At 42.1% G+C, this 26,511-nt stretch overlaps 1 protein-coding gene across 3 annotated transcripts in view; it reads left to right on the forward strand.

The window, feature by feature from the left end:
* Positions 1-723: 723 nt before the first annotated feature.
* syt3 (synaptotagmin III) overlaps positions 724-26,511 on the forward strand; it is a 34,224-nt gene continuing 8,436 nt past the window's right edge. For 2 of the 3 annotated variants that reach the window (XM_044332561.1, XM_044332563.1), the window contains exons 1-7: positions 724-1,027; positions 7,389-7,745; positions 9,270-9,706; positions 14,722-15,117; positions 17,101-17,227; positions 17,866-18,042; positions 23,791-23,917. In XM_044332561.1, coding sequence (XP_044188496.1) covers positions 9,556-9,706; positions 14,722-15,117; positions 17,101-17,227; positions 17,866-18,042; positions 23,791-23,917 — 978 coding nt within the window. In that variant the 5' untranslated portion in view covers positions 724-1,027; positions 7,389-7,745; positions 9,270-9,555. The remainder of the gene's footprint in view (positions 1,028-7,388; positions 7,746-9,269; positions 9,707-14,721; positions 15,118-17,100; positions 17,228-17,865; positions 18,043-23,790; positions 23,918-26,511) is intronic. The other variant, XM_044332562.1, reaches the window with a different exon arrangement.

The raw sequence follows: 26,511 nt of genomic DNA on the forward strand, positions 1-26,511 counted from the left end.
CACCCGCACGCATACATACAGGCGAACAGCCCATGTCCTTTTTTTGGCTCGGAGCCGAGCGACATCGGCCCCTCTGTCTCAACCCTACTGTCGACTGTCTTGACATCCAAGCAACACCTCCACCACCTCCTCCTCCTCCTCTTTCTCACACTCCCCCACCTCCTCCCAGGCGTGTTACCATAAAAAGGAGCAACATTTCATGTGCCCCCCAAACACACCCACCTACTACCAACACTACCACCACCTCTCCAGGGGCATCGGCAGGAGTATTATTATCTAATCACAGCTCTAATAAGACCAAATAAGATCCTAGGCCCTTTTAACCTATCCATGTACCCTCTGGGCTTAGAGTGGCCATTACCCTCCACACCATGCACCCCCCCCTGGTTCCCACTAGCACACACAAACACACCAGCACACACACACACACACAAACACATACACATTCACTCCACCTCTGCCTCTCTCTCTCTCTCTCTCTCTCTTTCTCTCTCTCTCTACACGCCCCACATACATCAGTATGTCTTTAGCACTGGCCAGGCTGTACAGGCAGTGACAGGAGAGACAGAGTATTAGTATTCAGAGCACAGGGAGGAAAAAAAAAAGGAGAGCGAGAGAGCAACCAAGAGAGAGAGAGAGAGAGTGAGAGAGAGAGAGAGAGAGAGTGAGAGGGAGGGGATAGTGAAATAGAGAGGAGGAAAATACACAAGGAGGGGAGAAAAATAAAAGAGAAGAACACAGGAAACGGGAAGGTAGAGAGGGGAGGGGAGAGATATCATATTGTTCATTTCTCCCTCTCAGTCTGCCATCCCGGTTGCGGGGCTTATTGCTCGGTGCGTCTTAGGGAGAGAGAGAGACAGAGAGAGAGAGAGAGAGAGAGAGAGAGAGAGAGAGAGAGGAGGGGGGTGGACAAAGCGAAAGAGGGCGGAATGCCCCTTTACAAGCGTCGCATCTGACTAAAACAGCGGAGGAGCTCATAAATCGGAAATTGGACAGAGAGGGAGACAGTGGTTTCTGCAATGCCAAGGTAGGAAGATATTCCTTTTGTTACTCCTGTGGCCAGCATGCATTTCGGGTCTGTGATATCTGCGATGTGTGCGTTATTCGCATCATATCTCCTTTGATCCTGTATCCCGCACTGGGCTCTGCTGAATATGCCCTAAATCTAGCAGCATGTGTCTGTTTTCCATAAATGTTTAATGTATATTATTTGTGCATCATCCTAGCTCTTCCATGTTGCATTCTGCCTTCGGTAGGTATATGTTTCGAGCATATAGTGGGATGCATGTTGTGTGGAGGCAGTCTGTACAGGCTATGTAGGCTGCACTAGCCTATAGAAGAGATAACAGGCTCGTATCTGTATTACAAGTGTATCAATTTCAGCTATCCTCACTGATGAGGAGGGTTTAACTTTTTTTTTTGTACGCGAACGCTATTATTATAAGGTGAACAGACAGAAGGGGGGGTGGTGGCGCGCGCACAAGCACGCAGAAAACACACAGAAGACAGGTTGACGTGCGTAAGACGTGCGTAATTCCCCCTCCACCCACACCCACACCTCCTCCACCCCACCCCACCCCACTCCCCTTTACCATCAAAGGCACAGTTGCTCTCTGGCTTCCCAACACAGAGAATCATATTTATGCAAATGAGGAGGGAAGAAGAAAAAAAAAAAAAAACCTCAACCACTGAGACACACTGACTCACCGACTCTGACATAGCGGTAGGTGAAAAATGAAGTGAGGGCGGCCCGTTGTCTGTGTGTGTATGTGTGTGTGTGTGTGTGTGTGTGATTACACTCCCTGTCTGTAAATAGGTCCCGCTCTGCAGCTCCACTGGCTGTGCAAGAGACAGGAAGAGCGGCACCAATATCCCAGGGTTCCTGGCTGGCCACTTGCTTTCTATTTCCTGTCCCACATTATAGATAATTTAGACACTTGCAGCTCCAACAGGCTCAGAGTGGTAGAAAGCTGTGAAAGCCTGAACGGGAACCTTTGAAATGTGTGAATGTGGGATAGAAATAGGTGGAGATAAAAGGAGCCGGTGTCTGCTTGGATGTGAACGGGTGTTTGATTGCATGTTTATAGAGATATATGGTCTTAAGCAGATATTAAGGCCCACTCTCTCCCACCTCATGTTATTTATTTGCTGAAAGGGTGTCCAGGAGCTATTATAGGACAGGCTAAATTGGAACAACCTCGAGGCGGAGGCTCAGCAAAGCTATTACCACTAGTCAATAGACATTAATATCCCCACGCTCAATCTTGGCCTCATACGGCGCCGTCTCTGTCCCGAGCGAAACACAGTACCGCTCCACTGGAGTAACCAAAAAGATATGTTGTAGTAGCCCTATCTGTTTACCCTTGTGCATCAATCCGTCACAGCCGAATGAGCAGAGAGGAGCGATGATAGCGTTGTCTGAGGCAGACATCGTTTGTGGCCTCGAAAGGAAGTGATGCAAAACAAAAAAGGAGGATATTCCAGTTTGCCGGTGGAGAGAGGTCATGACCTCTATGAATCAGAAAGAGTCCTGACGAATGGTGGATGATCTAAGGATACACGGGTACATCGATTTGAGGTGGTACAAAACATGATACGGCCCAGCAAGGGTACAGCATCAAAAGTCTGGAACAGAGAGGTGCAGGTCAAAGGGCCAAGTCACCAGTCTGTATAGTACAGCTGACTGGAGATGACAATGTTGTTTTTGTTTTTTTGTTTTTTTTAAAGGAAACACTGTTCAAATTCCCATAAAGGCACAGTCATAGGGAGTGGGAAATTGGCTTAAACACAAGCAAATTTACAGACTTTAAAACAACAACAAAAGCATTCGGGGTAAGGATGAGAGGTTCAATTAAAGATGACTTCCAGGTACAGATGAAAACAAAAGAAAGAGCATGGCAGCAGATGGGAGGACTTGAAAGCAGGTTCAATGAGATCCAACTGAAACATCCTATTAGGTATATCCAATGGATTAGTCTCCTTTGTCTACAGGAGCATTATGTTCCCACACAAAAATGGGTCTGAATTTTGTGCAGTTAAATTTTTGCAATTATGAAGGTGTTCATTTTCTACCCATAAATATAGTTGCAGCAAATTAATTCCTATTAGTCCAAGCTTAATAAATATAGAGAGGAGGTGAATAGAAGGAGATTGGAAGAGGGTTTTATGAAAACTTAATAAGAATATGATCTTAAACCTGCCTTGTTGTTAGGTAAACATGCAAATTTTATTCTGAAAAACCTCAAGGTAATACCAGAACTTCTGTTTCCACTGCTACAGCTGATAATATTGATCCAGTTGTAGTAAACAGTAAAACTGCGGTGGTCTCACATTTTTTCCGCATTTTATTCTGCGCTCTGAGATAACTTCTGTTGTGATGTGGCGCTATATAAATAAAGATTGAATTGAATTGTAATGAATAATTCAATACCCAGAGAAATGTGTAATTTGAATGGAAAATGAGATGGCAAATGATGATAGCGGGTTGCAATAGATCACAGGTTTGTGGCAGGTATCTGAGTTTCTTCTTACTTCTTATTCAGCAGACAGCAGCGTTTCAAATGCCTTATCACTGTAATTCCCAAACCCAGCTGAGGTGTGTGATTCATCCCTCAGAGACAGATTCCACATACAGATTTCACATTTCACTCGCACTTTCTAACATGATCCTTGTTACTGAAAAACCTGCCCCCTGGGTTTTATCAAATTCACATTCGCCCCCTTCTTGGGGGAGTTTTTTTGTTTGTTTGTGGCTGTTTTTCGGTGGAATTTCTAAGCAGGGGAGCAAACCACTGGAATTCTTGCATGAGGAGCCAAAAAAATAAGAAATCCAATACGACTACTCAAAAAAAAAAAAAAAAAAAGAGTGAGGGAATACATTTGATATTAGATAAATATTTATCAGTGAATGTCCCAGCAATAAGAAATGGGAGCCCTGTCTGTGCTGAGTTGTTTCATTCCCTCACATTTTGTATGTGTTTCCTTATTCTAATTTGTGTTTTTCTCTCAGCTCTGTGCACCTGAGGGCGGATCCAAATCTGCCCTCCTTCTTGTGCAAATACCAGAATGATCCCTTCATTATAAGGGGATACAAACATGAACGCCTCATCTGCTTTATCGCCTATAAGCTAGATAGAGGATGTAACGGCTGGACTGAGCCATTAAAAATAAGATGTTTAGCTGATGCTCTTATCCTAGTGATTAACGGGGGGGGTGGGGGGGGGGTTTGGAGTCGTGCTCAAAGACCCCCGGAGACTGGCCTCCCAAGGAAAAACGACACAGTAGGTTGTAATGTCAGTCGCCCAAAAACAACACATAGTTATGCTTAAGTGACAGATGCCATCTAGCGGCTGTAATAATTATGACCTGGAGCAGTGGCGAGGTTTAGATGACATATATAAACTGTATGTCAATATAATTTCCACATTCGGAGGTGGTTGGGTGGATGTAGGCTATAACCCAACAGTAGAAAACAGGAAAACGTAACTATGATCGATCGCTCCCCAACCATAACCCGGTGGTTATTATTTTAGCCAAGGTCGCCTAACTTTAAAGAGGACGTATTATGCTTTTCTGGTTTTCTGGTTATTTATATGCTGTTTTGATGTCGGATATCTATGTTAAATATGTTTAAAGTTCCAAAACCAGAGGTTAACGTATGTAGAAATGCCACCTGCAAGTCAAAAGCAAGGGCGTCAACCTGCCCTGAACACTTCGTTTGCAATGTTTTTTTCTACCTTGCCGACAAGCTGACATCTGCTCATCACATCTGTTCGGTAGCCTTGGTTGCTAAGGTTGATGACTAAGGTTTTTCCATGTGTTGTCTACTCATATTTTGGATAAGATTTCGGCTCAAACATGTACATATATATTTGAGAAGTTTATATTTTGAGTAAAGATAAAGAAAAAGTAGTGAAATCCTACTGCTATAGTTTGTTGCGTGGTTTGTTGACGTAGCCTTCGGAGTCGCCGGAAGCTTCCAAGAGCCGGCCAATCAGAACAGAGTGACTCGTCGGGAGGCGGGCCTTAAAGAGACAGGAACTAAAACAGCCTGTTGCAGACAGAGGCTGAACTGAGGGGCTGCATAAAGGGCCACTATGTGAAAAATAAGGAGTTTTAAACTGTAAATCATGCAGAGATATTCTAGTAAAGCTCCAATCTAAAAATATAGACCTGGAAATGTGCATGATATGTCCCCTTTAAGGACATAATAAATGTAACCCACACCACATGTATTCTACCCTTAACAAAGTGATCATTTTAACCCAAACCATGATCTTTCCCTAAACCTAACCAAGTGGTTTTTGTGCTTAACCAGACACATCATAAAACATAATTATTTTTCAACAGTGATTTGTATCTGTTTTGGAAAGCACCGGATCAGAAAATGCTCCTATGTGTCATTCTGGAGTCCACGCGGTCAAACGACGTATCGGATCGTTTAATTTGGAGGACTTGTTGACACCTGTGCAAGGTTGAACTTGCAGCCTTTTTATCACTTAGCCACCTCAGCTGATGTAATCTACCCTCGAATTTGGATTACTGGCTGTCTGGCTCCCGTCTTTTGGCGCAACTGGCCCTTTTTTCCCCCGGATTTAGCTCATAATCTGATTGGCCATCGTCTTCCATAATTGGGCACTGACCTCTTCCAGTTCCCCTCCGGTGTCTCTTGTGTGATTGGACAGGACCCCTCGTATACTGATTCTCCTTTCTCTATAGTGTGATTAGACTGTGACCTTGCATGCCGCCCTGTCTCCTCTGTCCAATCAGACAGTGACCTTACTGGTCGACTGGTCTGTGTTGTGGCGTATTCCTTCCCTGAGAGTATTGATCCCAGGCAGAACAGCAGTCAATGGAGGGTCTGTGGGAGGTTTAGTGTTGCTCTGTACGCTAGGAATGTGCGTTTCTCGGCACGGTGCTATCTGAAATGATTCGTCAACATGTTTCTGTAGGCATATTTATCTGTGAATAACCAGCGTCTGTAAATATTTTGCTTGTAGTAAATTGCATCCCCAAACCCTTGATTACCATTGTTGCTGTGTCACCCTCGCCGCCAGCTTCCTATGTTTTTTTTTTTTCTGCCCTTCTCTGCTCCAATTTTTTTTTCCCTCCCTCTTTATCTGTCTCACCTCCAATTTAATGTCAGCATCTCTCTTATCCCACTCTCTCTCCCTCTTCCTCTGTCTCTTGCTACTCGTACACAATCGTTCTTTCTCTCTCTGTCTGTCTTCCTCCATTTCTTCCTCGCCTCTCCCTCTTTCCTGATGCTCTCACTGGCATTTGAGGCGGCCAGTTTTGTGCCAGATAGCCATTCCTCAGAATGAGATATCCTGCGTTTTAAAGTCACTCAGACAGATTTACTATCTTAATGGGAGAGAGTAGAGGGGGCCAAGACGAGGGCTGGTGTGGGATGTTGGGTCTGGATGTCGTTTTGATTCGCTAATTTCGGATTCATTTCGGCAATTGGCTAAGCCGAGATGGACAGATAAATAGACTCTGTTTTATCTGAGTTTCCTTTAGACTGAAAGACTCTCCTAATGTGACAATCAGCTTTTCAAAAGAGACAGAGACAAAGGGTGAACAAGAGAAGAAAAGTGCGCCCCTGTCTTCGAGAGCAGAGAGAAAAAAAAAAACTAAAAGGGGAGTGGAAGCATTTCTTGTTTTGGATCTTGTTGAGAGTGAAATATGTCTTTGCCTAATGCGGTGATTGATTGATGGCTGGGAGACAGATGGACACATAAGGAGCACTTTGCTAGGGAGGTGCCACTCAATGCACAAAGACTGACGCTGACATTTCACAGAACAACATACATCAAATGATCAATAGTCCTTCCTCTGTCCAACAAGGCACCTTGCTTGAGAAATAGGTCCGCTGCTTTACAAGGACAAAACGGCTCGGTGGAAAAGTGAGCTGACCTCTCACCGTGAACATTGTTTTGCCAGTGATTTATTCTCCAACCAAACCACCGCCTGTACAACGTTTTTTTGGCAAGACATGTTCAATACTAGCGTTTTTGCAACAGATCTATTAGACACAACTTTGCATATACTCTCCTCAGTCAGAGTCCCTGGAGACTCACAGGCTGTGAGAAACTGGAGTTTGGGCATTGACCTCCTTTTATTTAGACAGAATGAGTTCAAAAATATAGACAGTATGCTAAAGAAGTCTATTTTCTCTTGGATGAAAGGACAAGGAGCACACACATAAGGCAGCCAGATTTAATACAGCTAATTATACCTCTACTCTGATGTTGTTTTATGAGATTTTTTTAGTCCACCAAACTTCGGTGTGGGTTTCAGTCTCTTGGTGTCCTTGTTGTTGTTAGTCTCTGCTGCGCTTGTCTTCATACACCTTATCGATTGATTGATTTTTTTTATTGTTTTTTCAGGTGAGAGCTTTGAAAGAGTCTCCGCAAAATCCGACAGCGACGTCTGATCCATGCTGGTGTGTTGCAGAGACCACAGAAACGTTCATGTCGGAGCTAGATGACTACGAGCGCAACTCTATTCCCAATTTGCAGTGAAGGAAAAAAAAAAACAAAACAAAACACTTGTCTGCAGGCTCCTGTTGCTAGCCTTGGAAACATTAGGAAAATAACAAGCTAAAGGTTATGCATGCACTGCAGGCATAACTCCGCCTTCCTCTGCCAAATCTGTTTGCAAAGAAAATTCTACATGTAGAGTTTCTCCGCTCCAGCTCGCAAATTCAACATGGCCCAGAACCTCGAGAGTCAAGTTCAATAAAGGTAAAACACACACACACACACACACACCGTGGCTTTATGACATTATTAAATCTAATGAAATGCTTTCTTTTGGATTTGTTTCTTCGGCACAATAGATCTACTTATATAACAAAATGTGAAGCTACTGTAAATCTGAGGTAAGCGATGGTTCTTCCACCCAGGAAACTTTTCAGTAATGTGACCTTGGCAGGATATTTTTCTTATACGTTTGTGGATTTCGCTGCACATTTAAAAAAAAAAGTACCATTACAAACAAGGACGAAGCCCGTACCCAGTCTTCTTAACTCTATAATTGTTTCTTCAATATATTTGTGTGAAGGCACTCATCAAAAAAGAGCTCACGATTATTTAAATTACTCTGTAATTACAGTAAGCAGTGTTTTGCTTTGAAATATTTCATGTTTTCAAATGATTGACCTGCTGGTCAGTTTTCGACTCCAAAAATCATAACTGCATCCCCCCAGGAAATCACTAACCGTAGGACTCCTCGCAATTAAGAACGCACCATGCTGAGTGGGTGCAGAAGCATTTGGCATCGTTCAAAGTAAGAAGATTGATTTTTAGGAAACAGAACAAAACAAAAAAAAAAGGATTTTAATATGCAGAGTGTCTATTTATACATTTTCTAATATGAAATACAACCTCAGTGGAGTCACAGTAGCAATATTTCTTTTTGAAACACTGCAAGTACACAATTTTAGCTGTTGAAAGTTACCCAAAGCTTTCATTTCCTGAAGTAGCAGGTAAATGTACTCATGTGTATTTCATGCTAAATTTATAGCACACTCAATCTTATTATAGTGATATTTTTTAACATATCAAAAGGTTGTTTTTAGTGTCGAGCTCACTGAGAATCAACACCTTACTCTGAGCAACTCCGCAGCCTTACGCAGCTTTTAGCCTAATTAAATTAAATTCAAAATATTTTATTCATTCCTCAAGGGAAATTCAAGGCTCATCAGCTCTTTGTTATTGTTCTTCCGGGTACACGTAGACTTTTACGGTGGTTTTATTTGCCCCGACACCTTCTGCTGCCACTCACAATGGAGGGGAATGAAATATAATCCGTGGTTCACTGAGGATTTAACGTTTAAGAAACTCAACATCAATGTGCCCTGCAAGAAGTTACGCCCTGGTAAATCAGCATAATCCATTGGCCTCGCTGTTAACAGTTTTTAAGTATTTTCTAGCAAAACAAAATGTAAAAACTATCAATTTTGACTAATCTCTCTAAACTTTATTATCTGACTCTGACACACACCAGGATTCTTAGCATTTAGCAACATCCTGCAACATGATCAAATTTTTTTTATGACGCTGGTTGCGGAGTGTCACTCCTCATACTGTATGCTAAAGAAATATGTTGTAGCACCGGAGCCAATGATCTATCACGGACACACTGATGGTTTTGGCATCAGTGTTCTATCTTAATGGCTAAGGTGACCAATCTGCCAATACACTGATTTGTACACTTTTATGTCCTTACACCTACACTGACTGTTTCTCTCCCTTTATCTCTTTCAGGGTAAGTGAGAGGGGTGGGTGTCGCTCAGTCACACATGGGCACGTCAGTCTGGTCTCTGTGATCCAGACCAAGACACCCAGCAGAGCCCCTCGTGTTCTTCCCGCGCCCCTCCCTCCCCTCCACCCCCCCCCTCAGCTTCCTCTGCCTCCTCTCTCTCAGTTCACACCTTGTAAAAGGTGGACGGGCCAATACTCTGCTTACCCGAGCGCCGTCCGATAGGTGAGGGCGGCGAGGGCTGCGCTGTCATTGGCTGACTGCTGGTGAGAGTGCGATGCGGATTGGAGGATGTCGGGGGACTGGGATGAAGACCTGTGTAAGAAGGCGCTGGTGTTGGTGGAGGAGCTGTGCTTCAACTCTCCGAGAGGTTACAGCCAGAGCGAACGCTGCCAGGAATTCAGCTACCTGCTGAGAGGGCGCAACAGACACCTCGACCCAGGTATCTGACACGCCTGGAGCTTCTCATGAGTAATTTTGCATTCATATGTCAAGATTGATTGACAGTATAATGGCAGCTTTTCTCCCATTAGGTTCTCAAACTATCCAACAGTTTGTAAAAACCCACAACCTCACCCTGCTTCAAAGCAATACCTCGCAGTATCAAAGAGTCACCCCCTGTAGACTTGAAAGGTGGCGTGTAAAAGTTGGAAATTTCTTCCTTCACGCCAAACAGATGCTGTGGTCAGCTTGAATCCATGCTAGTTTAAGTGTACTCCAAAAGATAACAAGCTTTCACAGCGGAAAAAAAGCATCAGAACATCCACATAAAACCTCTCAAACATCTCCTGCGGAATAAACAGCTCCTCCGCTGTGCATCCAACTGCTCGATGTTTTCCATCATGAAAACTACTACGTTTGGCGTAGATTTTTTTTTTGATTTAATGTATTCAAGCAGACCGCAGCTGCTGCATTCTGTGAAGGAGGGAAGTACGAACTTAGCAGACATCCTTCAAGCCTACAGGGGGGTAAGCCTTTGATACTAAAAAGATTTGGGTATTGCTGAAAGGAACTGATCACCCACTCAAAAAGAACTCTGGTATCCCATGATGGTTTAAATAAGGCTTAACACAATGACAAAAACAAAAGACTGGGCAGACATCTGTTACTTAAAATGTTTGGTGTGTTTTGCTACGACGTGTTTAACATCCAGAATATCGACATGAAATATAGTGTTTTAAAGGTTTAAACAGAAAATTTCTGGTTCAGCTGCGGACATGTACAGCAACATGACACATGTTAGTATTTAAGATATGTGAAAGGCAAATGTTAAAAAGAGAGTGCTCATGTTTAAAGATGTTTAGAGGTACTGTGCACTCAGAACAACAAACCATGAAATATTCATCAGCTAGATTGAAATGGCTACAGTACAAGTCCATCCCATTTCTTTTTACGAGCCCCAGAAGAGTCTTGGTAAAAGTCCGCGATTGTTATCTTTAAACTGGTTTAACAGTTTTTTTTTTTTGTTTTTACCAAATTGAGTAGGTGCATCATGCAGCACCGTGGCTAGTATTGTGCGCAGAGTATTGTGTGTGGGTTCTCATTGAAGCATTTGGAAGTGCAATGCGCTGTTATGCAGATTAGCGTGGATATTTGTGGCTCAGTGTAGATTAGCCTGGATTAGCTGCGTGTTGCCTCTGGAGATTTAGATGGCTCTGTGAAGAAATGTCACGCCATGGTTTTAGGCATTGGCCCCCTCGCCTACCAGCTGTGATTTTTCGGTGTTTGCTGACGGAAGTCTCCGAGCCCTCCGAGGACCGCGACCGCCAAAAGCTGTCAGCGAATGGCTTGTGTAAGCAGCAGAGATGTGTTTGATGTGGAGCAATGTACGACTCCCGGTTGGCTTGCATCAGTCGCTGATTGACAGGGAGTCTCGGTCCCTCTTCACTGTGTACTTCAGAGGCCTCCTACCCATCCACCTACCCGCCCGCTTACTCGCTTTTTATGCTTTGTGGATTAGCGATGGATCTTTGGCAGGATCAGTGCTCGGGAAGGTACAGCGACTGCCCTGAAGAGAGACAAATGGAGGAGAGTGCTTTGGCCCCTGACGGTCCCCGCGCACGTTTGATCACAGCCGTGTCTTATCGGTGCACCTAGATCTGCCAACCGCACACACTCCCACACTCCTTTACCTCCACGCTTTGTTTTTCCCCCTCCGAATCAATACATTAACCTTTCTCATCCTTAAACCCCTCCCCTCTTTTAGGTTTCACTCTAAATCATTGTCAGCTTGTTTTCCTCCATCTCTCTGTTTCCCCGGCTCCTTCTCTCTCTATCATTGCCTCTTTGGTTTCTAGTCTTTCACACATGATGTGGTGTTTGCATGCGAGTTTATCAATCCTCCTTCCATCCCCTCCCTCCTTCTTCTTCTTCTCCTCCTGGAAAACGAAAAGGGGAGAATAGACCAAGTCAGCTAATATGTCTGTTTCAACATGTGCACCAATCTGTTATCAATGCTCCCCCTCTGTCTGTCCCAGCCCTGCCGGCCGTTCTGTGGTTTGGATCGTTTTCTCTCCCCTCTTTTCATCCACCTTAATCAGTACTGTCCTTTTTTTCTTGATGTTTTCTCCCTCGTCCTACCTTCCTTCGCCCTCTTTTCCTCCCCTCTTCTCCATCACTTTTCCCTCCCTGTCTCCTGTTCGCTATCATCGTCATGCTCTCTCTGTGCATCTTTTTTTTCCCCCCGCTTTCCATCCCTTGTTCCTCACATCCCACCGCTTTTCTTGTTCTCCACTGCGACAGATCGATGGCCCCTCTCGCCCATCCCCCCACCTCCGCGGCCCCCCAATCATATCTTTTGAACAAGTGCTGATTAATGACATACACAGACTGATGAATAATTCACCAAAGAGAGCGCGGGAGAGGAGAGGCAAGACAGGCGGGAGACGGAGAGAAGGTAGGGGCGAGCAACAAAAAGACGGCCGCTGAGGAGAGGAATAAAGTCAAAGCATGCAGAGGCAGACAGCATGGGAAAAGAAATAACAGCGAGGAATGAGGGGTTTTTGAGGGGATTATATAGAGGAGAGTGTGAAAGAGGAAAAAAAGAGGAAGGGCGAGTGGAGACATAAGGCGAGCCGAATTCCAGAAGATGCACCCCAAGGGCTGGAGGATTGGCTGCTGTTGTCTTGTTTTCACTCATTCGCTCGCAGTCTCGTTGTCAGCCTGTTACAGATACTTTTGTGTGATTTAACAGTGTTTATGTCTTTGTCATGCCCATAAAGACGCTCTGAATTGGTGTAAATTGAAGGAAAAAAGGGGGTTAAAGAAAGGGAATGCCTTTGTGCGGATCTGAATGAGCATGAGGTCTGGGGGGTTTTGGAAACATCTTTCTCTGAAGGGAAGACAGGAAGGATTGTTAATTGGTGGCCCTCTGGTCTGGATGGAGCCCAAGATGGCGAGAGGCGAAACCCTTCAGTTAGACGCTGCAATGGGGGGAAATATACTCCGCACACTATATCGTAATGAGACTTCTCGGTCTACTTACAAACCATGAATATTCATGTTAAGGGCTCTGGGCCTGTAGTTAATTGTGGGCTCTGATTGGTCCTTTTGTCAAGATAGTCATCAGACCAAAACATGCTATTTATAAAAAGACTTCAAATGGTTCAGGATAATTATAAATATTCATTGTATATTTAGTCTATTTATTTATAAATATTCATGGTATATTTATAGGGTATTTACAAATTTATGAATTCATCATGAATTTACGTATCATAGGCTCTGACACGTGCAGTCGTGCGCTAAACAGATCTACAAAAGTTCCTAAGCTCATGTCGACTTTCTCTCATTCCTGCTGTCTTTGACGGAGGCTGTTGCTGGAACTGTCCGGCAGTCTGGTGCTGAAACTGCCTTTTCTAGTATTCTGTACAGTTTTTCATTCGGATGAGTCATACCCCCCCCCCCCCCCCCCCCCCTTCCACCACCCTCCACCCTACACCCCCCTCCACACACACACACTCACACACACACACACACACTCACACACACACACACACCAACTCCTCAGAAGCAATCCTTGAGCCGTCACAGATTAAAAAGCTCATAACCATGAGGAAATGCATGATGACATTGCATAGAGACATCACAGGGAGTATTGGTGTTTTCTTTTTTTTTCTTTTTTTTTTTTTTAAATGTTTGCACCTCCCCACCCCTCACCTCTCTCTCTCTCCCCCTCGTCTCCTCTCCTCTCCTCCCCTAAGAATATCCACTCAGCCGATGTTTGCCCCCATTTTAAGCTCAGGATTCAAATGTTGGGATATGAGTTTCAGGGAACGGTTGCATATCAATTTATGCCTACAGCGGGTTCCCTCTCCTGCTCCATGATGTGTGATTTGTAGATGTTGAGGTAATGCCTGCGACGGTGTGTGTGTGTGTGTGTGTTGATGGAGTGTATGGGTTGTTGATTGCACAGTGGGTTACTGTTCTGTTCTGTAAGGCATCTGTATGATGTGTGAAGGTGAAAATACAGGACGTGTAGGTTGTAGCTCCTAAAACTACATTTTCTTCATACTTTTTTAAAGAGGACATAGCATGCTTTTTGTGCTTTAAATGGTCATTTATATACTGTTATGATGTCAGATGTCTATAGTCAAAACTTGAGATGAACGTATGTAAAAATGCTTCCTGAAAGTCAAAATTCAGGGCTTCAGCTTGCTCTAAACGCTCTGTTTCCAGCCTTTGTTGCTAAGGTTGTTGCTAAGGTTGTTCCACTCGTTGTCCACTCGAATAGTTCGGATTGGATTCAGGCTTGAGTGTGTACGGATGTATTTGAGAAGTTTATATTTTGTATAAAGAACGTGAAAATGAAGCAACTACTACTACTACCCACCTGAAGGGCAGCTTCTGTAAGCTAACCAATCAGAAGAGAGCAGGCTCATCGGGAGGCGGGCCTTAAAGAGACAGGAGCTAAAACGGCCTGTTTCAGACAGAGGCTGAACTGAGGGGCTGCATAAAGGGCCAGTGTAAGATAGATTAAGAGTTTTTGAACTTTAAATCATGCAGAGATAATCCAGTAGAGCCCCAGAATATAAATAACGACGTGGGAATGTCCACGATATGTCCTCTTTAAAGGACCAGCCATGAAACACGTGAAAATGCAAAAGGCCCTCTCTAGAGCCAGTGATTGGTTCTGAGCTACTGTAGAAACATGGCGGTACAACATGGCGGCCTCCATGGAAGACAACCCACTCCCTCTGTAGATATAAAAGGCTCATTCTAAGGTTATGAAAACACAATGATTCTTATTTTCAGGTGATTATACACTAATTAAAACATACTAATGAATATTATATTCCTTATCTGCCAATAGATCCCCCTAAATCTTACACACTGGTCCTTTAAAAGGAGAAAAACTTCTTTCTATTTATATACAGACAATATAATGATGGAGTCATGGCTCCCTTCTATTTGCTCTGTTTTTCCTCCCTTTACCTCTCCGTCTCTTCTCCTCTATAGAGATCTCTGTCAGTCTGTTGTCAGTCATCGTGACATTCTGCGGCATCGTCCTCCTCTCTGTCTCCCTCTTCGTCTCCTGGAAGCTCTGCTGGCTGCCATGGCGGGACAAGGAGGGCGGAGGCCTGAGCCTGACGTCGGGGTTGCTGCCCGGAAGCGCCGGCGTCGGAAGCCTCGGAGGTGCCGGGGGGTCGTCTCTCTTACCCCCGCTGCTGCAGAGGAAGGAGGGCCACTCCTCGTCCTCGCTCTACCCCACTCTGGGCCAGCAGGGCCAGCATCACCCCCATTTCTCCGATCTGGTGGGGTTAGAGAGGGGCGAGGTCGGAGGTGTGGTCGGGGGGCCACATGAGACCCAGGAACACTCCTACCTGGATATGGACTCCTATCCTAACAATGCTGGTGAGAGAAGGCACAAGCAGTGGTAAAAGTTTTATCTCACAGACATTAGACACTCTTAATCCCAGTCTGACTGTAAGAGTAATGTAATGCCTCGCTTAATAACTTCACATTTTAATAAACTCACAGAGTATTTAATACATTTACCTTCATACAGTAGAATTATTCATCTGTGCTGCACCGGTGTGATGAATGCTGCCCGTTATTGTACATATAAGTGGATATTCTCTCAGTAATACTACATTGATGGAATATTACTTTTTCATCTTACTGGCTTAGTCTCTTATTACAGTTTCTTAGTTATAGAGTAGTAAAATTCAGAAAGAGGTACACTGTGACTATGAGATCTTTAATTACAACAAATATCTGCTGCATTTTCATTAAAGGACTCATTTGTTAATTTTTTAAAGCTGCGTTAACTGATTTTGGCAAAACTGTGCAGAGAAACTTCTTAAAAAGACGTATACAGTTGTTACAGCCAGATGTACAATAATTATCATATTGGTACGATCAATAAGTCCTATAATGTTAAAGATAATTTGATCATTTTTTGACACTTAGTATTAGTAGCTGTAATCAGTCTAGGCTATCTCATTTTAATTTATTTCCCAACATGATCAGGATAGTAAAATACGGATCCTACGTCTGTGTTTATGCATCTCTTCCCACGTGACGTCTTTACAGCCAATCACGCTTGTTGTGATGACGAACGAGACGCGAGAGTTTGCACGAGAGATAGCTTACTGCAGCATCCATGTGACAAAAAAAAAAGTAAAGAAAATGAGTTATTTATTTATTGAACAGCTTTTGTTTTCAGTGTTGGCACATTTTTATTTAAGTGAGTCCTGAAAGACACATCATATAAATATATCAGCAATTTTTAATTTTTTTTTTTCAAACAGTGTGGCTCGATACGTAGGCGGTGTCAATAAGTTGTTCATCTCAATAAATACATGTTTTCTAAAATTACACATTGACGCCTGTTATGATAATTTTCCTCAAAATACAATAATTTTAATCCTCTGATACGATACTTTAACATTTCCTATCTGGCAACGCTGGTTATGACCAACATCTTAGCAAACAGTTGCTAAGATACGCACACATCCAGCAGATAACGATTATCCCACAGGAGTCGTGTTTTTGGCCAGCTGAGAAGTCAAACATTCAGTTTTTCTTTTAGTTCTCTCAGTTTTCGTCTCTGCAAACTTCCTCAGACCCAGAAAATATATATTTGTGTCTTTACAGTCGCTGCTAAATGCTCAACGTTTTCACTAGTTTTATCAGAGCTTGTTTGCAGAAAACAGCCGCTTGCAACTGTTGAAAATTGTGTTTATTGGAGCAGTGAGACTGAACCAAATGTTAATTGTAACATGGGACCAAAACAATGAGTTAAAAAGCTTGCTGGAGCTGCCGAGTGTTGTATAAAAAAATATTAACTAATGCAGCTTCAAGATATCCTCTCTGGAAAGCCATTAATAATGAGGTGGTCCAACCAAAATAAGCAGAAAATTTCATGATAAGATCAAAAAGAAAGACATGTAGGACCTGTTTTTTTTTTTAAAGAAAGCTCTGGAAACAGCGATGGGTGACTATGAGCGTACTTTCTGTGCTGTAAATACACTGGCTTTCATCTCAGGTGCAGGTAATTTATCATTATTCACAGTCAAATGTTTGCTGGTTACCTTCATCACAGTCAGATGTTCCTCTCCTTCACTGTGCTGTTCATGCTGGCTCATGTTCAGCTGAGGAGTGTCTGCTCATTTCTTCCCTTGTCTCTGCTGTTAAATCACTGCCTGTTAAATCAATGTGATGCAATCAATGAGATCGATGACGCCGACCCCGAGTTACAGAAAAAAAAAAAAAAAAAAACAACCAACAAAACATTGCTCTTAGCCAGTGTAACGACTTGACGCCGCAACAGCATAAACAAAAGAGACATGTGAGTCATTGAGGCTTATTTTATCCCTTCTCCCGTTCTGTTAGGAACTCTGAAGCTGAGTCAGACGTCTCCAGATGTTCCCAACTCAGAGGGTGGAGCCCATCCTCCCAAAGACCTGCCCAACGCTCATTCCCAGCAGCAGGTCACTGCACGGTCAGTACCAGTGGACAGGTGTGTGCATTTATCATTTAAGTCTACTTAATGCTGTTGTAATGCTAAATAAACACAGGAATGAAGTTAAATCTTAAAGCTAGTGAACGTTAAAGGAAAATCAACTGAAAAAAACAAATGATTGTAAAATGTTTTTTTCTGAGCACGCTGATGAAGAACATATCGGTTGCATGATGTTGGCTTTAATCTTGCTCACCTTTAATGAAGGCTTTCAGGTCTCTAAAAGCAACTGAGGCTGATATTAACTGATTTTAGCAAAGTGCAGGTTAAGATAATAAGTCAAATACAGAAAACACCCTCACAGCATGTTATTATTATATTTTTAACAGATATTTTTGTGGTTTCCTCTCCAGAAAACCCAGTCATCACACATCTAGCCTTTATTTCATATATTTTATAACACTTACTATGATGCATGCATGTGTAAAAAGGTGTGTAAACTCTTATGCAAATATAAAACGGTGGGTAAACTCAGTTTAGATGATTTACCCGCCACTGCATCTCTGATTAAGCTGCTGACTCAAACTGTTGCATAGCATCTTTTTTTTTCTGGTGCATGTGTCTGTGTGTATATGTGTGATTGTGCACCGTGCACTTCACTTAATATTCACCCTCTGAGCTTATATGTGTCTGTTTAGGCCCAAGCCCATGACTCACCAGCTCTCCAGTCCTGATTTCCACGGCGAGGAGAAGGAGCAGGTAACCTGCATCGGGCAGATCAAACCGGAGCTCTACAGACCTAAAGGCGACCAGGGCGACGGCAAACAGGGCGACAACTGCGGCAAGATCAGCTTCCTCCTGCGCTACGCCTTCAAGTAAGTCAGCAAGTTTACACCAAAACAACCTACTAGCTCTGTCGGTGTACGTGAAGAAGTATATACAATTACTGCCACAGTAATTCTAAGATATAATATTTAACCATAAGCAATGAGAGCATTACATCACCACCGGGTCAGACAAGATGCTGCATCAGTGTCTGTGTTGGGCTCCATATTGAATTGCTGTCTGGAAAACTGCACACGCTCTCTGCTTTGATCAAAATAGTGCAAAAAATATAAAACTTTTCTATGTTTTTTTCTCCTTTTCCATGTGGAGCTGGATTCACCAAACGATGCTTTGTGTCGTGTTAAAGCCAGAAGAGATGTCGCTGAGTTTTACTATACAGGACAGGTTTCTGCAATCATTCCTCCTGATCATATTGGCCGTTAAGAAGTCCGTTCCTAAAGGGATTTTAATGTCCACAGACTTCATTCTATGCAAAAAATGCAGTGTGAAGTTCAGCGGATGTTAATATGTGGCCTCAGCGGTCTGTATTAGGCACATCATCTGGGTATCCTCCAGTCTTTGTAATACGAAATTCCCTCTTTGTGTTGCTATTCCTCCGCTGCAGCTCAGCAAGGAAACACTGTATGAGGAAACACAAAGAGGGAATTTGGAAGATACCCATTTAATTTGTCTAGTTTCAGCTGAATTTAAGATTATATTTTTAATACAGAAATAGGACTATGGATTTGTGCGCTACATCAAAATTGTTTTAGGAAGGAATCTCTTCAGAGACAGTTTGGACAGGAGGAATGATTACAGCAACCGATAACTCTTCCAGTGTACATATGTGCATCTGAGTGTTGGTTTAAGATAAACTTGATAAAGTGTGAGCCTATCCTTTAACTACAGAGAAGATATCTTCCTTATTTTATGAAATCTTGTGACGGAGGTGCACAGTTTGCAGGGTTTAAACCTTAAAAATGTAACCTTAGCATTGTTTGATGAACGTTAACACTGTGTGAAACTACCATAGTATGCTTTTACATGTCTCCGGTGAATTTTGATAAGTCTGGGGTTTTTTTTGCACCTTTTTGATGTGCAGCTCTTCAAACACAAAGTTGGAGGGCTGCAAACACTGACACTGGTTTTGCTGAATTTCTTTATGGAACAGAACAGAGAGAGGTTGCGCTTCTCGGGAAAATATCTTTCAGCGTGTTTATCCTCTTCGGATAAAAAAAACCCCAAAAAAACAACCTCCAACTCAAGGAGAAAATTGCATTTGTGACTGCGAGCGTTGGATTTTTATGTTAAAAAAAACAAACAAAACTACCGGCTAACATACCACTAGCATGAGATGGGTGAGAGGTTTCCAGTCGGTGTCTCGACTCGGGTCTAGTTTGTTTACAGTAATCATACTGAAATATTAATGTTTAAAAAATAAGGAAGTTGCACCATTAAATGTAAATGACAAGTACTGTGTGGCTCCACTGTTGAATATTCTCTACTGGAGGATTTGGGTTTAAGTTAAGTTATTGTCGTACTTGCACACATTAAAATGACAAGATTATTAACCCTAACGTCTTTGATGTAGCATGCATGAAGTATGTAATTAGTGGGTGTCATGCTGTAAGGATGATGGGAGAGTGTGTAAATGAATTTGCGCTGTAAGTCGAGGAGAGAGAGAGAGAGGAGGACGGTTGGGTTGAATGTGCAGCTCGTTGTCTGTGGCTCAGCTGGTAGCCCCCCATTTCTGCCTACCCCGACATGTAGAAACATTACAACAGGGTGAAAGTGCTGATGGTCAGAAAAGAAAAGGAGCGAGAGGCCGTTTCAGTCATGAATTATATATACGGTGAGCCACTTTAAACAGCAGCTCCTGTCAACACATAATAACACCCGACTGTGTTATAACTTGAGTTACAGATACAGAGAATTAGCAAGGGAGCTGGACGGAGAGGGAGGTTAATGATGAAAACTATTCATGTGTCCCTTTTCCCCCATTTATAAAGTCACAAGATAATTTATGTCATGCTGTAGTCGCCTGTCAGTACAGTGAAGGGAAATTGTTTTAGTGAGGCCAGTAGGAGAAAGAGAAAGAGAGAGAAAGAGAGGGGGAGTGACTGAAGAATAAAAGAAGAAAGGTTAGAGATGTAGCTGCACATGAGAGCGTGGGACATGTGTGTCTAGATCCGCAAACGCCGAGGTGTGTTAGTATAGAAACTGTGATAAGATTGGTATGTTAATGTGTGAGACCTCGCTGTTTGGGGTGTAACAGTCAGAACAACAATGTCAATCTTCCTCAGATCCTCTGGGAAACGCATTTCTATTGACAATCCCATTAAAAGCTGACACATTTCCACTGTGGGAATAACAGCTAGCTTTCGGGCATTGTCTGCCAGGGATAAGGCCGTGAATTCCGCTCTCTCTCTCTCTGCTCGAGCGGTAATAGGTATATTCTCTGCAGCGTGCCTCGAGGATTGTATAAAAACCTTGGTTTTTGGTTCAGGCTCATAAGACACGTGAGAGCAGGAAAAGCTGCAACCTTCTCCTTGAGACAAACAACCAACGCTGGAAAATTATGATGATCAGGGAGAAGAGGGTTTTTTGTTTTTGTACACAAGCTTCCTGTCGTTTCCCAATTATTGTACATCTGAGCGTTGTCGTGAGCCACACTCTACCACCAGCATGGCACAAAATCATACTGGATTAAACATCATTAGATACATATTTGAATTGGTCAGGGTTTCCCTGTTAAAATATTTGTCTGGCTGTGCTGGAAATGCAGTTTTCCTGCAGCAATTTGCCTCGTATATCATCACCCTGATTTGATGTGATTGCAGAGTGGGCATGTTTATCCGATTGCCTTAATTGGATGTGATTCAGAGGTAAACACGTGTTCAGATTGGCCACAGTTGTATCGTCAACAAGCGTATCTTGTTTGTGATTGGTACACACGGACAGGAGACATTACGACCGGCCGGGGTCACCGATGGCGTTCGCCCCGCTGATCCTTCCTCAGACCCAAAGTTCACGCTGCTCTCCTAAAGCAGCTAATGAAGTGCTGACACACTGGTTAACAGGGGGAGACACTGTCTAACGAGGTCTGATTAAAGGCCTCCGAGCCGTCTTCATCTGGTAATTAAATACATAATAAACGGCGCGTGAGACGCAGCCATGACTACGGATGGAGCACTCGAATGTAAAGGCTGTGCATCCGTGTGCTCGTGTGTGGTTACGCTTGCACATTCGTGTGCGTTACAATGAATGACTTACACTCCTGCCACACTGCTTATATGCGCATTTGTGAGTGTGTACAGCATCTGCTGGGTTTATTGATATAAGGGTCAATAATGCTATTTTAAGACCAAAGCTGCTGATATTGTGACTATGTTTGCTATCTTTAAACATTAAACAACATCAGTAAAAGGAAGCAATTATATAATCTTATAATTTTGTAACTAAAATAGCACCTTGAGCGTGGGACACTAAAGCTCCAATCTCATTTTTTTGACCACATAAAAACGTTAAATATTCACACATACATAATTGATGAGCTTGACTTGCTGATGTTGGAAATATGGGCCTGTTTCACTGCTCTGCTTACAAACTATATCGATGTAAACAAACCTTTAGCAGCACCAGAAAACGTTAAGTTGATGTCTTAATTTCAGTCCTTGTATTAAAAGACATTTCAATTAATTCAGGAGTGACTCGGGAATACAGATAGATTACAGATTGCACCTTAAAAATAAATAAGGAGATATAGGATAAGGATACATATCATTTTAAATAGTAGCAATCATTCTATCTAAACTATTAAAACTACCTGGGAAATGATGGATTATAGCACTTTAACACTTTGAGGCATATTCACAAAAGCTCTGTTCATGCATAGTTTGATGCATTTTAAAATCACTTCTCTAAAACTAAGCTGCATCATATCTACCCGACATCATCTCCAGTACAGTATGTGACAAATGCCAGAAGGATGAAGACGAACCTCTTTGAGTTTTTGCTATAATGTATTTAATATAATGTCTGAGACCGTGTGCACACATTGATAAAAACCAAACTGTCAAACGGTTATTTTTAATTAATCAGAGAGACTTCAAAAGCTCTCACAATCCCAACAGATATTTGTTAATTATTGTATTATTGCTGTGGAAAAAAAAATGTCTGTAATAAATATGGAAAAGTAAAGAAACTGTAACCTCTGTTAAGATGCGGCTCTCAGACACACATCAGCACCTCAATGGTTGAAAGAATTACCAAGACCGAGCTGCCAGATATGACTCCGACTGTCTGCCTTTTACATAATGCAAAGGATATTAAAATTTTTATCCTATTTATTACAGTTATGAGTAGTCAGATTGTCTCTTTGTCTTCCCGCTTTCCAGACAGAGTGCATGTAGATTTCATACAGTGTCATTTCTGAGCATTCACTTTAATAAAATTATGGATATTATAAGGAAAGGAGGAATAATAACTCCATCCGTCTACGGAGTCCAATAAAAATGCTCCATTAGAGACACAATCAGTTAGTTAGTTAGTTAGTTAGTTAATGTATCGTGCATATACAAGTCAAACATCTTAAATTACATTGCAAACAAACAACTTTGTCTTCTGTATCTGCTCTAAAAAATAAAATCCCTCACTCATGTTTGCTTTTATAATAATTCATCTAGAATCAGATATTAAGGATATTTTACTAAATAGTGTAGCCCTTAAATCATCATATAATGAGCAATAACACAATAAACAATAAAATAAAAACAACTCTTCAGGGAGAGCAGTAAACATTAATGTAACTGAGATCTTTTGGGATAAATTCTACTTCACATTAAGCTCCAAACTGTTTTTCATCAGACAGACAATATGTTCTCAATTTAAGTTTGTACCAAAACATCAACAGATCTCATCTTTCTTCTCTTTGTGCACGGGGAACAGTTTGCGCCGGGCATCATGAATATTACACAGTAATCTGTTTTGTTCAAATGAAAAGATAAATATAAAAATAAAGATCAGGACGGGGGCGTTCCTGCAAAATGTCACAATTCAAAATCTTTCTCGCTATTCAGGCATATTCACAAGTCTGATCATCTCACATTTTATGTCTGACATTTGGTGGTTCTCCAACTCGTATCACCACTAACGACCAAAACTGGTGCATGTTTATGAACTCGGAGGCCTTCAGTCAGCAGTTCATATGAAAATGTAGAATAAATATGCAAACAAACATGTTCCGATGTTGATAACGCTGACATTTGAAGACCAGCAACAGACCAAACAGTAGCCAGGCTTAGTTTTATTTGTACGTGTGTGTGTTTTCTACGTGTCTGATATACATCCAGTAGTTGTTTATTTGTGTTCCAAACCGACTGTAGACTAAAGGGTACTGTGTTAAGCATTATTAATGAGCTCGGCTTTGGCCAGACACTCTCTCCCTGGCTGTACATCTGTGCTCACTGTGCTTACATCTAACATCGCTGATAGTGCAACCGCGATGCAGCTGCAGGGATGACACACACACACACACACACACACACACACACACACACACACACACACACTATTCTGGCTGTGCTTTACTCCAGAGCCACTGAACCTCCTTCGTTGTTATGTGTGAGCAAAACCTGCACAGGTGTGGGCTGATCCTGTCTGAGTCTAATGTGTAAATTTGTGCAACCTCTGCCTTTTTTTATGTGAAAGCCTGAAAGAATTTGCTCTATACAGTATATATATATATATATATGTATATATATGTGTGTGTGTGTTGTGTGTGTGTTTCTGTGTCTTAGCACCGAGCAGTTGGTGGTGAAGATCCTGAAAGCTCTGGATCTGCCGGCGAAGGATGCCAACGGTTTCTCAGACCCGTATGTGAAGATCTATCTACTGCCAGACAGGAAGAAGAAATTCCAGACCAAGGTGCCTCCAGCTCCCACTACACCTCACTTGCATCCTCGTAGTAGTAGTAGTGAACTTTAATCTTGAAAGATAGGTTCACAATTTTTCGAGTCAGGTGTCCAAATGAACATATTTTTCTTGCTGTCATCAGTCTTCCTGTTCATACTGGCCATTCAGAGATCACTTCATAATGCACTCCCCCCCCGTCGTTATCTGCTTGTGTGAAAATCAAACACATGTCCACATGCAATGCAACAAAATGCAATATTAGTATAATATTTACACACAGAGAAAACAGAGAAATTAAACAGACAGGTTAAGAAAAACAAAGAGTGAGAGTGAGGAGCTATGGATGTTGAGTTGAGGAAGAATGTGTTTGGGTTGTTGTCGAAGGTAAATGTGAAGATGGTTTATGTAGACTGCAGTATGTATGTGTGTTGAGAAGGTATCTGTCCAAAGTGTTTGCCTAAAATGAGGGTATTAAAGTTCTGCTAGTTCAATACACACTTTCAATGTAAGTGATGGGGAACAAAATCTACAGTCCTCCCTCTGTGCAAAAATGTATTTAAGCCTTTATCTGAAGCTAATATGAAGCTCCAGCATCTGAATTAGTCAAATCAAATCAATATCTATCAGAGTTACTGTCTTTTTAGTGCCTAATTCCCTCTTTTTTTTGTTACGATGCTTCACAAAGAGGGAATTTTACACTAAAAAGACTGTAAATGTGGAAGATATCCACTTCATTTTGTCTGAAGCCTCATATTATCTACAGATACAGTTTTGGAGGAATGATCACAGCAAGAGAAACCTGCTCTGAATGTTCATATGGGCATATGACTATTATTATAAGAAAGACTTGAAAAATTGTGAACCTGTCCTTAAATTCAAACACAACATGTTTTAAACGTTATCAGCTCTGACTGATTTAATTCCAGCCTGTTTCTGCCGCTCTGATGATCCTGCCTCCTCATGGGGAATCATTATAGTTTCACTAATGTAATCTAATCTAATCTGGGACATAATTTATTCAACATAATGTGCTCCAGACGGTTATAGGGCACTGCTACTCAACTCCTGTGTGTTATTCTGGTGTTTGAGGACAGTTGAGTCAATATTTGAGAACATTTCAGGACGCTCTGTACCAGGAAATGTACCCTTAGCCCTCCAAAAAAATTCCTCCTCTCTCTCGTCTAATTTATTCCCTGTGGAGAAGCTCAAGACCTATGAGCTCAGCTGCCTCACAAAAGTGAGTTGTAGCTTTCTGTTTTCGCATCCATAAATATCACCGGGACTTTTGTAGTGTTGGGAGAGAAACTGCGAAGTTGAAAAGGGTCCGAATTGATCGTAGAGACGGTGGGGGGGGGGGGAGTATGAAAAGTATGCTTTCAGTGACAATGAAGCAGTTTGAAATTTCTCCCTTTTGGTTTCCTCTTTGTGCGACTGTCTTCCTATATATCACAAAAGCCCCTTCAGCAGCTGAAAAGCGCGAACGCTTCAGTCATTTGCATAATACTGCTCCTCTTTTGTTTGGAGTGTATGATTGTTTAATTTCAATCACATCCTCATTAACATGGTTTTTTTTTTTTTTTTTTTTTTTTTTACACCACTCATATTTTGCCGCTCTTTTATCCTTTTCAACTAAATCCAGGAGAAAAATAGACATCACCTACGAGTCAATGTTAGAGCTTTACATTTCTGGTTTCTAACGGCGCAGCATCTCCAGCAGCTGCATGTTTAATCCAAAGCTAACAAGTAATCATCAAGTGCCAATAAGCCAGAGTGACAGACCCACTCATGCAGTGACAAAAGTTGGATTTGGAAAATGGAGTGTGTGTCACATTTTAATTATCACCGGCTTTATTGCATGGCAGCGTTTATATCAAATGCTTTCATAGCAAATAAATCCCACCAGTGAATCAACAAATTGTAAAAATTCATTTTGCAGACCGAATGAGATTGAAGACAAATTTGCAAACATCGCCTTGCAACGTGTTAACATATGATGAGCAGGAAATTACAATCGATCTCTTTCCATCAGGCTGCATTCTCTGATTACAAATAATCAGTTTTTATTTGACTCGCTATGAAGGTGACAGATGGGGAAAAAGGTGGGAAACACAACACACACACAGTCACATAAGAAGTGTGTCGTGAACATTTAAAGAAAGAACACCTGAAGCTTTATATGCGTTCGGGGACGAAATATTGAGTTTTAAATTTAGTTTAAGGTCTTTATTTCATTTCTGCAGCTTCAATTTGATTCCTCATCCCACAAGAAAAGGTGAAATTCACTTTTCTCTCTCTGGCTCAGTAGCAAGGTCAGCCATTGAGGTTAATTATCTTGCTCAAGGACATTTCGGCGAGACGTGTCTTCTTTTCGGCCCATCCTCACAAGAAAAACGACAGTATAGGTCTAAAATCCAGGCCGGCAAAAACAACTAGTTACGTTTACACCATCTAGGAAGTGACGCAGTTCAGATGACATCAATATAAGGTGACTGGGTAAGCTGATTTTGCCTTATTAGCATGGATGTATAATAAGAGCTGGACAGGGCGCCGCTGCTTAGCGTTGCAGCCAATTTTCCCCCAGTGGCCACTCGTGGTATTACAAGTAA

The sequence above is a fragment of the Thunnus albacares genome, chromosome 17 (genome assembly GCF_914725855.1).
Source record: "Thunnus albacares chromosome 17, fThuAlb1.1, whole genome shotgun sequence".
Lineage (NCBI taxonomy): Eukaryota > Metazoa > Chordata > Actinopteri > Scombriformes > Scombridae > Thunnus > Thunnus albacares.